The sequence below is a fragment of the Castor canadensis genome, chromosome 7, assembly GCF_047511655.1.
Source record: "Castor canadensis chromosome 7, mCasCan1.hap1v2, whole genome shotgun sequence".
Lineage (NCBI taxonomy): Eukaryota > Metazoa > Chordata > Mammalia > Rodentia > Castoridae > Castor > Castor canadensis.
Window position 1 is genome coordinate 31396948 of NC_133392.1, and position 16590 is coordinate 31413537.

At 49.4% G+C, this 16590-nt stretch overlaps 1 protein-coding gene across 3 annotated transcripts in view; it reads left to right on the top strand.

Annotated features, from left to right (window-relative positions):
• Nucleotides 1-16590, top strand: part of Crtac1 (cartilage acidic protein 1) — a 131478-nt gene that overhangs the window by 74950 nt on the left and 39938 nt on the right. For 2 of the 3 annotated variants that reach the window (XM_074078574.1, XM_074078575.1), the window contains exons 3-4: nt 6441-6637; nt 16351-16487. In XM_074078574.1, coding sequence (XP_073934675.1) covers nt 6441-6637; nt 16351-16487 — 334 coding nt within the window. The remainder of the gene's footprint in view (nt 1-6440; nt 6638-16350; nt 16488-16590) is intronic. The other variant, XM_074078576.1, reaches the window with a different exon arrangement.

Sequence of the window (16590 nt, forward strand, 5' to 3'; positions counted from 1 at the left end):
AAACATCCTTTTCTTGAAAAACCATCCACCCCTTAGGACAAAAGGTTTTTCTCCTTCATCTTAAAGTTATTTTCCTCAATAGAACACTCTATTTGGGAGGTCTTCACTCTGGCCTGCTCCTAAATCAGGATCAAGTCTGCTCACTGTTTTTGTTTCATTTTGTTTTCTGGGATGCCCTTTTCAACTCTATCCAATCTACTACCACCACCACCCCAGGATCTCCTCCCCAGAGTTCTCATCACACTCAGAACCAAAGCTCCATCCACTCCTTCAGGATGAATACCTGGCCTCTGGACAGATCCTATTCCAGGATACAATCTGGGAATCTCCTATTTGAATAACTTCCCATATGTTTTCTGGTCTTATTTAACTTCAGTGACTTTCAAAGAATTAAATATGTGAAAAGGGAAAAAAAAGCATTATACACATTTCCAAAGAAATAATCTGTGCTCAAGGATATGCATTCAAAATGGGAAACAGAGCTGGTGGAGTGAGTCAAGTAGTAGCACGCCTGCCTAGCAAGCATGAAGCCCTGAGTTCAAACCCCAGTATCACCAAAGGAAAAATTTTTCAAAATTAATGTTATATATCTTTCAAAACTAAAAGCAAAGTTTCTATTTATGAAAAATGAGATACATGTAAATTACTTAGGCCAGTCCTGCTATGCAGTAGCTACTTAGTAATTGCATCTTTTATGGCTTCCCTTATGTGAAACCCATTGATCCTCTGAATCTATCTGTGAGTTATTATCCCTCACCCCTACCAGGGACACCAGCTCTACACATCCTCTTTGTCATTGCTCTGTTTACATGTATGTTTTGGAAATTAACAAAATTGGAGGGTCAAAGACCCAAACAGGAGGCTGGTGGCACAGTACACCTTTAGTTCAGTCACCTGGAGATGATCTTGTACCTTTTCTGGCTCCTCTCTTCTGCCCACTGTGCAAGTATTTACTGAGCACTCAGTTTGGATGATGGAAGCAAACCAAACAGGCACATTCCTGCCCTCTTAAAGCTTATGGTTTATCAGGAGAAACAGGCAATAAATAAGTGAAAAAACAATTGTAGGAAGCCAGATGCAAGGATGGGAGGACTAGAAAAGGAGGCAACCTCTGAGGAGTTGCCTTTTAAGATGAGACCTAAGAGATGAGAGTACCCAGCCGGGGGGCCCAGCAGGAGGGAAATGGGGAAGAAGATGCTAGGCAGAGAGAGCTGTCCAAGAACATCCACCTGCTGGAACATGAGGGCTGGGGAAGGTCACCAAAGGGGGCAGCAGAAGGACCAGGACCCCAGGCCAGGAGTGGCAATACAATGAAATGCATCCAAGGGTTTTAGGCAGGAGGCTGGCATTATCTGACATCTTAAAAAGATGCCTCTGGCTATAGTGTAGGGAGTTCGGTCAGTGGGACAAGTGCAAAAACAAAGAAAGGAGGGTCCCTAGAGAGGGTAGCAGTCAGAGAAGAAAGAAGAGAATGGAGTTGAAATATTTTCAGAGGTAGAAATGACAGAATGGACTGATGAATTAGATGTGAAGACAAGGGGGAGGGAGCACCAAGGCTGACGCCAGGCTTCTGGCTTTAGTACCTGGTACCCATTTAGGGGAGGGAGGGATGGAGCAATCAATAGTTCCATTTTGGACATGTTCCATCAGAGACGGCTGTGGGACACGCAGGGGAGATGTCATGTAGGCGGTGGGATATATGAGTCTGAGTCTGGGCTGGGAATTTGAGCTAGAGATATAAATTTGGGGGCTGTCAGTCATGGGAATGAATATTATCAGTTAGTGAGAGGGGAGAGACAGAAGAGATGAGGGCTCAGGGCCAGGCCTGGGAACCCCAACATCAAGAGGGTGGGAAAAGAAGGAAGGCAGAGAGAAGGACAGACCAGACAAAGGCAGCATCCTAAATCCAGGAGAGGAGGGTATCTTAGGAGGGAGTGGAGGGGCAGAGACAGAGGGGGCAGTGCCAGTGCCAGGTGCAGCTGAGAGGCCAAAGGCAATGAGGACAGAAAGGGTCTTCCACTGGCAGAGTGGCTCAAGCAGTAAGAGTGCCTGCCTAGCAGCTGTGAGGCCCTGAGTTCAAACCTCTGTGCTGCCAAAAAAAATTTTTTTTTTACTGCAGAAAGGGTCTTGCTGGGTATATCCACAGCAGAGCCACCCATGAATGTAGCAAGAACAGCTCAAAAGCTGAAATTGAATGGGGGTGGGAAAGTGGAGACCTTGTAAAGACAACTCTTTCAGGGGGAGGAAGGAACTGAGGTTTGAATTCAGGGCCTTGTGCTGGCTAGGCAGGTACTCTGTCTCTTTAGCCATTCCCCCGATCCATGAAGACAACTCTTTTGACAAGTTTGGTTACAAAGGGCAATAAAGAAATATACCTACAGTGGATGAGTAACCAAGAGTGGGCTGTTTGGGAATGAGACACACTGGAGTCGTTTAGAAACTAACAAAATGATCACTGGAGAGTAAGAGGTCATGCCTCGGGTTTGTTGTGTTTTTTGAAATAGTGGTGAGAATGTGTAATTGTGTAATTCTTCACAGTTTACCAAGTGTTGACACACGCACTCTCGCACTTAATCCTCACGGCCATGCTGTGAGGTATGAGGCAGCTCCAAGTTACGGTGAGGAAGCTGAAGCTTGAGGGAACTGAGTGATGAGCTCAAGGTCAGAGCCAGGGCTCACCCCCAGGCTGCTGTTGGTCTGACCCCATCCTTTGATATTGAAATCCATATCTGCCTTTCAAGAACATGGGGCATTGTCCCACTTCCTGGCACCATTTAACTGTGCTTCAAGACCTCCTAGAGTCCTACAAGGGCCCAGCACCTCTAACAGGTGTCACAGAGAGGAAATGCATGACCTCATGAGCTCCCCAGGCACCTTAGGGTAAGGACTGGCACCACAGTGACTGTGAGTAAGTTACCTTTTTCTGGGCCCAGGCTCCACATCTGTAGAATGGGCATGCTAATGGGACCCATGTGCTAATGTTGCCACGAGGACGAATGACTGTGGGTACAAAGGGCTCAGCACAGTGCTTGATGTGTGGGGACTGCCCCATGGTTTTTTGGATTCCCTCCCTTCCTCCCTCATTCTTGCATCTGATGTGATGTTTGCAAAACAGCTCCTGCCACGATGGCTCTAGGCACAACACATGCAGAGACTCAGTCACTCCGTGTGCTTCCCCAGCTCAGCGCACCTGTTTAATGAGGGGAAAGGCTGAAATGCAGACACCTCTGTCCTCCCATGAGCAAGTGAGGTGCAAGTGCTTCAGGCATCCAGAGGAGAGAAGGTCACATCCAACCAGGCAGTCAGGGCAGGCTTCATGGGAGGCTGCAGCGTGGGGAGAACCTTCCCCATGGAGGGGTTGAGCAAAACCACAGGCACTGTGGAAAGGGCAGGACATCTTCAGGGGCTGCAAAGAGACAAAGTGAAGGGCCAGCTCCCTGGAGGAGAGGACTTGTGAGCAACTTGTGAGGGCAGTGGTCCAACAAGTACTGCCTCATAGCCTTGCCCCATGATTGTCCCCAAGCCCCACCTGGGAATAGTTGGGCTGGCTTCGTGTCCCCAGAGGAGCAGGGGGTGGAAGTGTGGCGCATCAGAACTCATCCTAGGCCACCATGCAGTTTTGGGGAGGCCCCTTGACATGTGCTGACTCTGTAACAGATCAAAGAGTTTGGCCCAGCCTTGCAACCTCAGTCTACAATCCCCCCATAGGAGGGTGCCCTACAACTAGCACCCCACGTTCTTCCAGGAAGAGATGAGTCAGGGCCATCTTCTACTCCACAGCCACTACCACAGGGACAAGGACCTGTGTGCACCCCAGCCACCCAGATTCAGGGCAAAAGGACTGGCCTCCATAATATGGGGTAGCCATGGTTCCTCCCCTCCTGTTGGGACAGCTCCCAGGGCAGGTTGCTCCAGGGCATGGTGAAGACATTCCAGGAGACACAAGGGGCAGGGAGGTGAAGGAGAATGTCAGCAGTGGACATTATGTCTGGAATCCCTTTCTTCACATATCATGGAATGCGGTGGCTAAAAGAAAATGGGTCAGCATAGAAATACTCTGGTCGAAGCTACGATGGAGAGCATGCTCCACTGGTCTACATATCTTGTGACCCGCTCTCATTTAGTCTACCTCTCCCATCTTACTGAAGAGAATCCCAGAGCCTTGAGACGCGAACTCACCAGACCAAGGTCTCCACTCTAGTCTGTGGCAGAGCTAGGACCTTTAAGAAGCAAAGGAGATCAAAGTTGAGAAAGTTCTTTGTAAACTGTAAAGTGCTGTCAAAACATAGGATTGCTATCTTTCTTAAGGCCACATGTTGGGAGGAGGAGATGTTGGGAAAAAGCATTTGCAGGGCTAAGGTGTTGGCATCGTAGGCAGTGTGGAAAGAACTCAGGATTTGAACCCTAGAGACACAATTAAGGACTAGCGCTGCCACTTATGGGCTGTGTAACCTAGGACCTCACTTTGCCCTTCTGACCCTCTGCTTCTTTTTCTAGAAAAATGCCCTACCTCATTTTTTTTCTGGAATTGTATGGAGCTCGAACAAGACAATCATGAAAGTGCTCTTAACAAGGCCAAGCACCCAATGAATACAGTCATTTTAAGAGATAGGCAGTGGAATGGTGGCGGAAGAACAGATGGCCCAAGGCTTTCAGGACTAGTGTTTAGTGATCCAAAGGCACTTCCTGTCCCCACAGCTAGAGCCAGCTGCTGACAGTGCTGGTCTAAGTGTTCTGTCTCCCCTGCCTGGACATGTCTCTGAAGGCAATGCAGCGCCCTTGATGCCCAGAGCTCAGACACACTTTGTCAAGGTGTCTAAGGGGCACCCTTCATCACCATCACCTGGTGCTGACTCAGCCCCTCCCCCCACAGTGAACTCTATCTCTCCTTTCATACTATGGATTCCAGAAGGCACCCAGCCAGCCACCCAGCATCCTCCAGACTTTACCAGCTTCTGCGTCTGGGTGATAAAGGCGAGGGCCAGGTTAGACCAGTTTCAAGACAGAAAGAAGTGGTTTCTCTCAAAGAACCTGCGGAGCTCTTCCTACCTCCACCCCCACACCCCAGGTACTCTCAACAGCACCAGAACTTCACTTAGGATAGACACATCCAGCTGAAGACAGGTGAGCAGCGGGGACTGTGTGGATGGGCCGGGGCAGGGTTCCTCCTGGTGCTCCCAGGAGGCGGAGCCCTTCCAGCGTTCATGGCCATGCTGCCTGACCTTGGCAGACATATGCTTTTCCGCCCAGCTGTTCATTTCTCCAGATGGAAAGGGACTCCTGAACCCTTAGGACTCAGATGAGAGCTCTGAGGTTTCATTCATTTCTTGTTCATCAGATGTTCATGGAGTGCCTACTGTGTGTCAGGTGCTGTTCTAGGACTCAAGAGTAACACAGACAAAAGTTCTGCTCTCATGCAGCTGCTTTCTAGTGGGGTCAAGAACAGGGAGAGATAAACTGGGAAGATGGAGAGCCATGGGAGACCCAGGGTGAGGGAGGAAGTGGAGGGAATGGGTGGCTGCAGGTTTGGGGAATATGATCAGGGAAGACCTCACTGAGAAGGAGCAATGGAGCAAGGACCTGAAGGAGATGAAGGAGGGAGCCTGCTATGTGGATGTCTAGAGGAACAGCATCCCAGACAGGGAATAGAAAGTGCAAAGTCCCTGGGGCAAGGACATGCCTAGGACTCCAGTTTGGCAAGGAAGCTGTGTGGGTTCAGGGTATTGACATGAGCAAAAAAGGAGTGATGGACAGTTTTGGCATTTTCTTGAGTTCCCTAGAAAGAGATCCAGCTGGTCTGCCCAGTGACATTGGACGTGTTCATATTCTGTCATCCAGGATGCTAACTTCATACTATTGTTTAAATACTAGGGCTCCCAGTAGGGAGAGTGTTGTTCCAAACCTCCGTGGCACATCCTCCTCTTCTCTTCCATGACTCCTTTGTGCAAGGGCTATGGGAAGGCCCTGGCCTCTGCTTCTGATACTGTGTTGCTGTGAGAAGGGCACTCAACCTCTCTGAGTTACAATTTCCCTGATAATCCTTACCTGTTGCCTTGTCTGTAAAACGGGTTAATACAGCCTCCCACACCTCCCTTGATTGTTGCTAGATTTAATTAATTAGGTCATCAGTGTGAAAGTTCCTTTTGCATTGAAATGGACAAGATAAATGCCAGGGACGTTTTGGGCCTTGGTAATAGCTGGCTCCTTATATTGTGCCCCACACAGATCCAGGTGACTCTCATCTTGCTTGGGTCAGAGTGACCTGCTTCAGGGACACTCACCCAGAACCCAGGGTCCCCTGAGACAAGGCTCCTGGGAGTGACTGGGACTGAATTGCTTTGCAGCATGTCAGAGTGGACCCTGAGGCCATAGATTTGCTCTGGTGGACTGAGTGGGCCCAGCTGCTCCCCCCCAACCTCCCCTCCTCATTCCTTCTCCAGGTACAATGGCCCCAACCTGGTTCTGAAGTACAACCGGGCCCAGAAGCGGCTGGTGAACATAGCTGTGGATGAGCGCAGCTCACCCTACTATGCGCTGCGGGACCGGCAAGGGAATGCCATCGGAGTCACAGCCTGCGACATCGACGGGGATGGCCGGGAAGAGATCTACTTCCTCAACACCAACAATGCCTTCTCAGGTGAGGGTGGGGACATCAGGCCACTCCTGCTCCCTGTCTTCTTCCTCCCAACACCCACAGCCTGTGATCAGGCCACTGTCTCTGGCTGCTAGGCCAGTGCCTCTATGACCTCTCTGGGAACCAGAGACCCTAGGATGGCTCCTTCTTCTGTGATGAACCTTGGAGTTCTTGTCCCCGGGCCCAAGGCATGAACACAGACTGGTTCTCTCTCTCAGGCTAGATGTCCTCTCAGCCTCCCAGCCAGAGCAGCCCCCTCCTGGATCCCACTGGTTCTGCCATGGTTCACACACTGCTTCCTGCTCCCCTGGGTCACTGCTGGAGCCAGCAGATGTCCTTGGACCCACCCTCCGCACTGCTCTATGGGCCCTTTCTCAAATGCTTCAAAATTCTTCAAGGATTTGCCCCTCAGGGCTCTTAGCTGAGCTCATGGACTCCTTCATAAATTTTTGCTCATAACCTACTGTGTACCAGACAGATGTTGGGTGACAAGAGAGTGACAGGGGAGCAACTTCGAGGAACTCAGACCTTGAGTTCAGGGAGCCTTTTTCAGTGTCTCTCATACTGCAACATGCATAGGAGTCACTGAGGTTCTGTGTGAGGGCAGACTTTGGCTCTGAGGGCCCAAGAGCCTGAGGGCCGGCCTTTCTGCTGCACACTCAGGCCACTGTGATGCTGCTGGTACAGGGATCACACTCCAAGTAACAAGGAACAGATGAGGGAAACTGAAGGCTTGACAATAGTGACAGTAAAAACAGGTAATATTTAAGGAATACCAACTATGTCCTGGACCCTGACCTCAGCACCTTGATTATATCATGTCACCTCACTACCACTCAATTAGGAAGCTACTGGTCGACCCACTTCATAGTTGAGGAAACTGATGCACCAAGAGGTTAGCTGACTTGCCCAAGACCTCACAGCTTGTAAGTCCCAGGATTCACACCCAGGGCTTTGACTCTAGATCCTTCCTTTGAAAGACACACTGTGGCTGTTCTCAATCCTGGGTCCTTGGGGGTTGGAAGAGAGCCTGACTGAGGTGGCCAATCAGTGTTTCATGTGTTGGGGGCTGTTTCTTGGGGCTGTAAATCAAAGAGTTCCCCCACCCCTGACTCTCACATCTTCTCAAGCCTGATCCAGGCCCGCTAAGATGAAGACCACTCCTGTGGGGCCATAACATCCATGGGAAGTCCTGTGCCATGGCAGCCCCTAGAGATGCAGCTGGATGGATGTCCCCTGGGCTCCTCCAGATAGCAGCAGGCTCTTGGGTTGGTTCTGGACCAGGTTGTGTGGTTCAGACCTGTGCAAGCACCATCGTGGACCCTCCTACCTCCTCGAATCACTGACTGCTTAGTATAGGGACTCCTTCCCTGTCCCCTCACCACTTACACACACACACACACACACACACACACACACACACACACTGGCTTTCCCAGGGCCATATGCTGCCCCTTCTGGCTGTCAGTCCCAAGCCAGAACCCAGCCCCCAGACTGCCCCCTGGTTTTGTGCTTAGCCAGTGACATGGACAGGAGGGGAAGAGGTTGGCGCCTGTGCCAGGGCAGGGGTGGGCGGTCCTGGCTGGCTGAGAGCCAGCCTTGTGCAGCCAAGAAACAATGAGCCACAGCCCCAAGTGGTGTTTTATGGGTTTTCATCTCATCTTGCCACCAAGTGAGGCCTGAGAGATGGTAATTATCCCTACACAAATATCAGGGCATGATTACCCAGCTGGATTTACTGCCCTCTCTCCAACCAAGCCAAGATTGGATTAGGATGCGATTAATTGATGGGCTGATCAACTCTTTAATGTGGGGCAAGGTCAGGAAGGGAGCAGCACTCAGGGATGCCCGCAGAAGGGGTGAGTCCCCAGGAAGGCCCTGGAAGGCTAGGAGGCGGGATCAGGGACAATTGTCCTATGTGGGCTCTGCCACAGGATGTCAGATGAAGGGACTGCCTCTCCCCTGCTCACCAAGCACAGAATACCTGTATGAGACCCCAGGGCTGAGCCCATCCTGTGCTGTCAGAGTGCACCATCACAAATCCTAACAAATCCCAGAGCAACAGTTCCAGCCCAGGCTGAGAGTCAGAGTTACCTACAGAGCTTTTGACAACCTCAGCTAAGCTGCACCCCAGGCAATCCAATCAGAATGCTGGAAGCAGGACCCAGTTCTCAGACTGTAAAGCTCTCAGCTGATTCCCACTGCAGCTGAAGACGAGGTTCTCCATCACCTTGGAATTATGTCAGTCCCAGGCTCAGCTCCACCACAGCCAGTCAGTCATCCATCGATATATTCATTCAGTGGACCAATATCTACTGAGCACCTGCTGTATGCCAGGGACTGTTCTAGACACTGAAGATGCCCCAGTGCATGAAACAGCAGTCCCATCCTCTTGAAGTTCAGTCTTCCCAGTGATCCCAGCCAGACCTTACCATCCAAGGAACTCAATTAAAACTGGGCAAATAAGTCCCAGGAAGAATAGGAGCTGAGCTGCTGGCACAAGAGGAGGTTTATAAGGAGAAGGATGTCAGGGCAGACAGGCCACATGGAGGCCTGGCTCCTGGGAGTGTGACATAGTGCTCACCTGGGGAAGCTGGGCTGCCCTCAGGGCTGGGGTGAGGACAACAGTGCCCAACAGCCTCAGCTCCAGATGTGCACCTCCTGGTGACCTTCTGTGGGTTTGAGGGACGTGTGTGGGTCTGTTTTAATTTTTCAGTTGAGTGATTCAATTGACTCATCGACAGAGATTGGGTGTGGAGATGGGACATTTATGCCATGTCAGCATTTCCTTGGGTCCAGCTGGCACAGCACTGGGTCATTGGTACCCTGCCCTCATTGGGGGATTCTGAGGGTCTGTCCAGGAGCCACAGCCAGCTGGGATATGCCCCTGGCCATCAGGGTGTTGGAGGGACCTATGGAAGGACAGTCCTTTCCCTTCCTTCAGCCAGCCTTTGGAATGTTTGCATTGGGGTCCTTGGAAGAGCCTGAGACCCTGAAGTGTCCAGTGGGAGTCAGTGCATGCAAACTTGACTCTACCCTTACTTATTGGGTACTTGGACAAGGTACTTGACCTTCCTTGGTCTCAACCATCTCATCTGTAGGACAGGAAAAATAAAACCAGCTTCAAAAACAGCTCCCACCAGTGGCTCCGCAGACAATATGCAGTCTACCACCATCTGCAATGCACTCCTGATGCAGCCTGGCTGCCTCTCGGATCTTTTTTTTTCCTCATAGTTACTAAATTTCCACCTGAGGCTTTCAAACTTGCTGTTCCCCCTGCCTGAAATGCTTTTCCCATTGATCTGCTCAGGGCCCAGATAAGATCTCTCCAAACATCTTATCCAAAATCATACTTTTGCTACATCCTGTGTCCTACCTTGCTTTGCTTTCCTTCCTCGCACCTATGCCTATCTGAAAGTGTGTTCTATTTCAGCTTCTTGTCCATCTCTCCTACTACAATCTTAACTCCAGGAGCAGAAACTTTGTCATGCTCCCTGCTGTACTTCAGGGACCCAAAAAGTGCCTGTCTCTTAGAAAACATCAAATACAGGTTTTTGAATGAATGACTGGGGTTATGAATGAAAAGAACTCATTACAGCACCTAGAAGTTAATAAGTACTCTCTAACAACAGCTGTTTATAGTTCTGTGGCTATGAAAAAGCCAGAGCCTCTAATAGCGTCCTGGGCAGGGGGACACAGGCCTTCCTCCAGGCCCACAGGAAAGAGAACCTAGGAGCAAAAAGAGGAAATGACCACAGTATGAAGAACACACTGCCCAGTTGAGGGTACCATGCTGGCATGGTCAAGTGTTGAGAACTGAAAAGTAGTGAGGGGGAAAGGAGAGAAGGAAGACTTACCACAATCTCAAGGAGGCCAAGGCCAGGAAACCCACTTAAGGCTTAAATGATCTGGAAAAATACCAGACTGGTTGTTTCAGATAGTGCCGCTCTGGTACTGCTGACCAGATAGTACCATACGCAAGGCGGGGGGGTCAGGGTGGGGAGCGGGGAGGATGAGAGACAGGTGCTAGCTACTCTACCCATACTCTGGAACCCAGGACTCTTGCAGCTCCTAGACAAAACCATCCCTAGGGATCATACACTGGCCCACCCTGCTGCTAAACGAGCGCACAGGTTGTGGACAAGTCAGCATGAGCCATGAACCCCACCACTTACTTTATTTTCACCCACTCAATTCAACAAAATGGGCATTGGACATCTGCCCTGTGCAAGGCACTGTTTGAAAATACATTTACCTCCCTGCTTTCTACCAAACAGAGTTCATAGTTCTCAGCCTCACTCATTTAAGAAAAATGAGTTCATAGTTCTGCTCTTTGCATTTTCAGTGCACCTTTGAATATCATTTCATGGCAACATACAGAAAGCGTTCTCATTCTTTTATGGCTGTATAGTACTCCAGTATACAGATTTGCCATTAATTGAATTGGTCCTCTATGGGTGAACATTTAGATTGCTTGCAATCCTCTTATCCTTACAAATAATGCCACCAAATGAATAAGCTTGTACACTGTGCCATTTCCTGCAATTGCAGGGACATTTGTAAGATAAGTTTATAGAAACTTACAGGAGTAGTTGTGTCAAAGGAATATACATGTGCAGTTTTGAAGTGCCAAGTTGCCCTCCCTGGGGACAGTACTCATTACAATTCCATCAGCCATGTACCCAAGGCCCATGGCTGATGAGTGAGCTCTTTTCAGCATTCGCCAATACAATGTTTCATCAATTTTTTCTGTATTTGCCAATCTGATTGGAAAAAATTGATTTCCAAGTGTAGTTTTAATTTTCATTTTTCTTAAATGAGTGAGGCTAAGAATGTTTTTATATATTTGAATCTTTTGTCTGCTCATAGCCTTTGCCCATTTTTTTCCTATTGACTATTGGTCTTTTTCTTATTGATTTGAAACACCTCTTTATAAATTAGGGAAATTAGCCCTTTGTCTGACACACAAGTTGCTGATAGCTTTCCCTCGTTTGTCATTTTTCTTTTGTCTTTGCTCATGGTGGGTTTTGTAATGTGGAAAACTTTCATTTTTATGGACTTGGATTTATGACTTTTCTTTTATGGCTTCTGGGCTGTGTATCATACCTAGAGAGGCCTTCTGCAGAGGCCTTCTTAATAATCTCTTGGAGAAGAGACGAGATGTCAGTCACCGGCCTCTCTGCCTACGTAACAGATGAGCCATCTGCTCTCAAGGAAAGCACCTCTTGCCCAGCAGCTCCCTCACCCAGGCCCGGTTTCAGCTGTACCCAGATGCTCTGCACTCCTCCTCAAGTGTGATGCAGAGGCTGGCAGCTTGGAGTCAGCTGGAGGCTCAGAGAAATGTAGGCTTCAGGGCCCCACCACAGACCTACTAGACCGGAATCCCCATTTTAATCTCCAGGAGCTTCCTGTGCTCAGTGAGTCTTCCTGAGCTGCCTGAGTCTCCACCCTCTTTTCTCTAAGCCCTGAAGTGGATTGCTCATCCCCCACCAACCAGGTCTCACTTGGATGCAAGAGTCCTGGCTTTCAGCTCTCCCAGCATGGTCCCATTTGGGGAGATGATCTCAAGTGCTACTGGAGTTCTCCTGTCCTCCACCCGCCCCCCCCCATAACCTCATCCCAGATAGCTGATAAGCAGCAAGGATGGAGGGAAGGTACCAAAGCAGCACAATAAAGGGGCCCCAGAGGCCATCGCCTTTTGCATCCCTGGATGCAAAAACTCCTCCTCCAGCTGCCTCAGCTCTGTAACACTGGGTGAGGGGCTTTGCAACATTGAACCACCGTTCTAAACTTGGTATTGCCACTTAACAGCAGCTGTGCAACCTCAGGCAAACAAGTTGATCCTCTGAGCCCCAACTTCTCTCTGTGGAAGCTATCCTCCTGGTAAGACTAGGGAGGAGATGAAAGGAGCTGATGAGGGGAGGCAACAGGGGATGGGGGGAGGAAGGCTAGGGACAGGAATTATGTCGGGGACCAGGAAAGCCTATGTTCACTTTTTAAAAATGTCTGCCTGAACTAGTTCTTTTTCCTCCTGGGGCCATCACTGCTCTGCTGGCTTTCCATTGACTAAGTCTTGTAAACCATTTTAAACTTAATGGCACAGTTGCCTCCTGGGATGTGGCTCATTGAGGACCTGCCTGGTCATGCCCTCTAATTCTCTGAGGAGGAGGAAAAGGAGGAGAAGATAGTGATATTGTTATTGTTTATTGAACTTATCCTGTGCCAAGCACTGCTCTAAACACTTTATATACATTATTTAGTTTAATGCTCATGACGACCTGATGAAGTGGCCATTCTTATTATCCTTTTTTTTTTTTTCTCTCTCGCTCTCTCTCTTGGTACTGGGATTTGAACTCTGTTGAGCCACACCCCCACTCTTTTTGCTTTAGTTTGTATTTGTTTGTTTGTTTCAAAAAGGATCTCATGCTTTTGTCCCAGGCCTGGACCACAATCCCCCTACCTCCACCTCCTGAGTAGCTGGGATTACAGGTGTGAACCATCATGTCTGGCCCTCATTATTCCATTTTATAGTAAGAAAAAGATAAGTGCATGACTCACCCAAGGTCAACGAGGAAGGAATGTGGCGAGCTGCCTCCTCAACCTGCTGTTTGACAGTAATCTCAGTGCCATAGATTTTCTAGAGTTGCCTTCTATGACACCTGTGGCCTCTATAGCCCCTGCCCTACCCCAGAACCCCTCTTGTTTCTTCTTGGCCTCCACCCTCTCCCTGTCTGTTGAGTCCTAGGGACTCAAAAGAGCTTCTTTCCACTGCCCTAACATCCTATCCCCTTCCTGATCTGTGTTCCTGCCTTGATGAAGGATCCCAGAGCAAGGTGTAGCTACAAGGAGCCCAGAGGTGGGCCTCTATGCTGACACAGGCCAGGGGCCAGTGCTGGGTGTTTATTGCCTGTGCCATCGACCCACACAGCTCGCTGTTTATCTGTCTTCCTGACACACCTAATTACCCAGGTTGCAGCTGCCAGCGCGTTTGCTCTTCCTAAATCATGGGCTCCCATCCCTCCTGTCGCCCAGGCCTCCGGGCCTCTGCCTGCAGAAGGGCTGCCATTGATTTTGCCGTTCCCATTTATGATCTACAAGGCTCTGCATCACTGTTTCACATTTTACCTTAATTAGTTTATTCTTCTGGGCCCCAGTGAGCTTGGAAGCCAGGAAGCTGGTGAGGAGAAAAGGCCAACAGCACAGGACACCCAAACACCTCCAGCCACAAAGCCCAGAGCTGCTTGGGCATCAGCACCCTGGACAGCAACTTGTCAAGGATGGTTCCTCAGGATGCTCATAGTTGATCTTCAAAAAAGGGTTCCATAGCCCAGTTCATTTGAGAAAGACTAGACTCAATAAAATTAAACAGGCAATTTATTGTGGAATTTCCAAAGTTTTAATTGTCTGGCTGTTCAGAATCTCCAAGAGTCAGGCAAGCGTGCTGACTTTCCCAAACTCAAATGAACGTGAAATACTTTCTCCACGCAGCTCACAGAGACCAGGGTTACACAAAGCACACTTCGGAAAATGCTACCCTGTGTAGGCAGGAGGAATGGGAGATGATGAAGTAAACAGAAGGGAATATCTTCTCTTCTTGTCTAGCTGAGGCAGAAGCTTGGTGGCTTTAGAAATTTTCCCCACTGAATTCAGAGGTGCCCATCAGAGTTCTACAGTAGCATTTTAGGAAGGAAGCAGGTGACCTAAGGGGACCCTGGTCTGACAGGGATGGGCAAGGGTTGCTTGCTGTTAGTGAAGGTTGGAGACCAGAAGCCAGTCGGGGCCATCTTGTGGGCCCCCCAGGCACCTGGAAGGGATGACAAGCCTACCACTGACCCCTGGACAGCCATCATGACAGCAGCCTAACTCCAAGTCCCTTCTTCAGCACACTCTGAAATCCAGAACACTCTGGAAATCTCAAGTGCATTTTTTTAAGTTTATAGGAAATTCAATGGATAACAAAACCTGTCCTGAGTTGATGTGAGCTATTTATAAACTTTACTTATCCTACTTAATGTGAATATTCATGTTTCACTGCAGAAATATTAATGTGTTTAATTATGGGGTGCCACCCCCAGTCCCTGCTGGGGGTGTTATGTAATCAACAGTGTGTATACTGTGTTATCTTTCTAAACTATGAAAGAAAAATCAAGACTTCTAAACACATTGGGCCCCCAGGGATCTCCACGAGAGGCTATGATCCTGGTCCTGCCACAGTGTGAAGCTGTTGCTGTGCTCTCTTGTCCTGTCTGACCTGTGACCAGGCTGCATGTATGTTCTCTCACAATTACCACAGAGACACTGTAAGCCCAGCTATTTGTCATGATTCTCGAAGAAGAAACAAAGGCCAGAAGAGGGTAAGGCACTTACTAGTGCCTCAGTTTCCCCCCAGCATCCTTGTCAAACCACAGCAGCTCTGTAAAGATCCAAATCTGTGTCCTCTCAGAAATCCCCACCTAAAACACCCTGCAAGGCCCCAGACTCTGCCTCCCTGCTCCTCCTGAGGGCTTCCCCTCCAGAGCACCAGAACCTCAGCTCCCCTGTGTCAGACAGGGACAGGATGGCTCTGCTACAGACACCAGTTCCTGGTGTTCAGCCAGTTCCAGCCCCCACCAATGATGCTCCAACCCCATCGGTTCCCAAACAAGGCCCCTCAGAGGCCAGGCGCTTTTATCCTCTCCTGGCTGATCCACCTGGCATACACACCACTCGCACCTGCATATATTCACACTTTTACCTACACTCTCCTTCGTCACTCACCTTGCCACAGCTTCCCTCACATATGCACTGTTCCCACACACCTGTTCTCATTCTCACACATTCACTGTCGCTCCCATGCATTCTTTCCCGTGCTCATCTCTCCCGTGCTCGTTCACTTGTTCTCATACACACTTTTACCCTTGCACTCTCGCTCATACACCCTCAGCCACACACTCATTCTCATCCTGACTCTCTGACTTTTGAGCACACATTCTCACTTTTACATGCATCTTCACACGATGTATCCACTCAATCTCCACATCCACTTTCGTGCCCTTGCTCTCACATGTACCATTCTCACACTCATGCTGAGTTGCACACTCATTCACTCATTCTTCATGCTCACGTACACTGAATCTCACTCTCACACTCTCAACTCTCACGGAATCACTGACTCTCACCAAACCCCAGCAGTGCAGACCTGCTGTGTCCTAAGGTCCTTGGAGAGTAGTTCATCTATAAAGTGGGAAAAATCATTTCTGTCTAATAATAGCTACCATTTGGGGGGCACTGTGCCAAACCTTTAATGTGCACCATCTCATTAATTACTCACAGTAACCTTGAATGGAGTCATTACTGTTGTTCCCACTTACAAATAAGAAAACTGAGACTCCGAGATGCTAAGCAACTTGCCCAACATCTAGAACCAAGTAGAATCTAGATATAACTGCAGTTGGAATTTAGGCTCACTAACTCTGAACTCCAAGTTCATTAACCATTGGCCCATGCTGTCTCTCTTGGCCTAAGCCTCTTCCCCAGGCCAGCCAGAAGGTCAGGTTCAAACTGGAAAGATCTGAGTATCCCCAAACACAAACCTTGCTTGCTTGAGTTCTTCCTTGCAGTTGATCACCCATCCACTTTGACCCCAGCCTTGAAGCAGGTGCCAGGAGACATACCCAGAGGTCAGAACTTGAACTCTACCCACCGTCCACTGGCCCTCCTTTTACTCCTCTCTCCAGGGGTGGCCACATACACTGACAAGTTGTTCAAGTTCCGCAATAACCGGTGGGAAGACATCCTGAGTGACGAGGTCAACGTGGCCCGTGGCGTGGCCAGTCTCTTTGCCGGACGCTCTGTGGCCTGTGTGGACAGGACGGTGAGTTCAGGGTTCATGGGGGCCTGGGAAGAAACTGAGGGCACACAGGGATGTGGGAGCCAGGAAAGAGACCACCAGGTAGCTGTCCCCTGACACAATGATG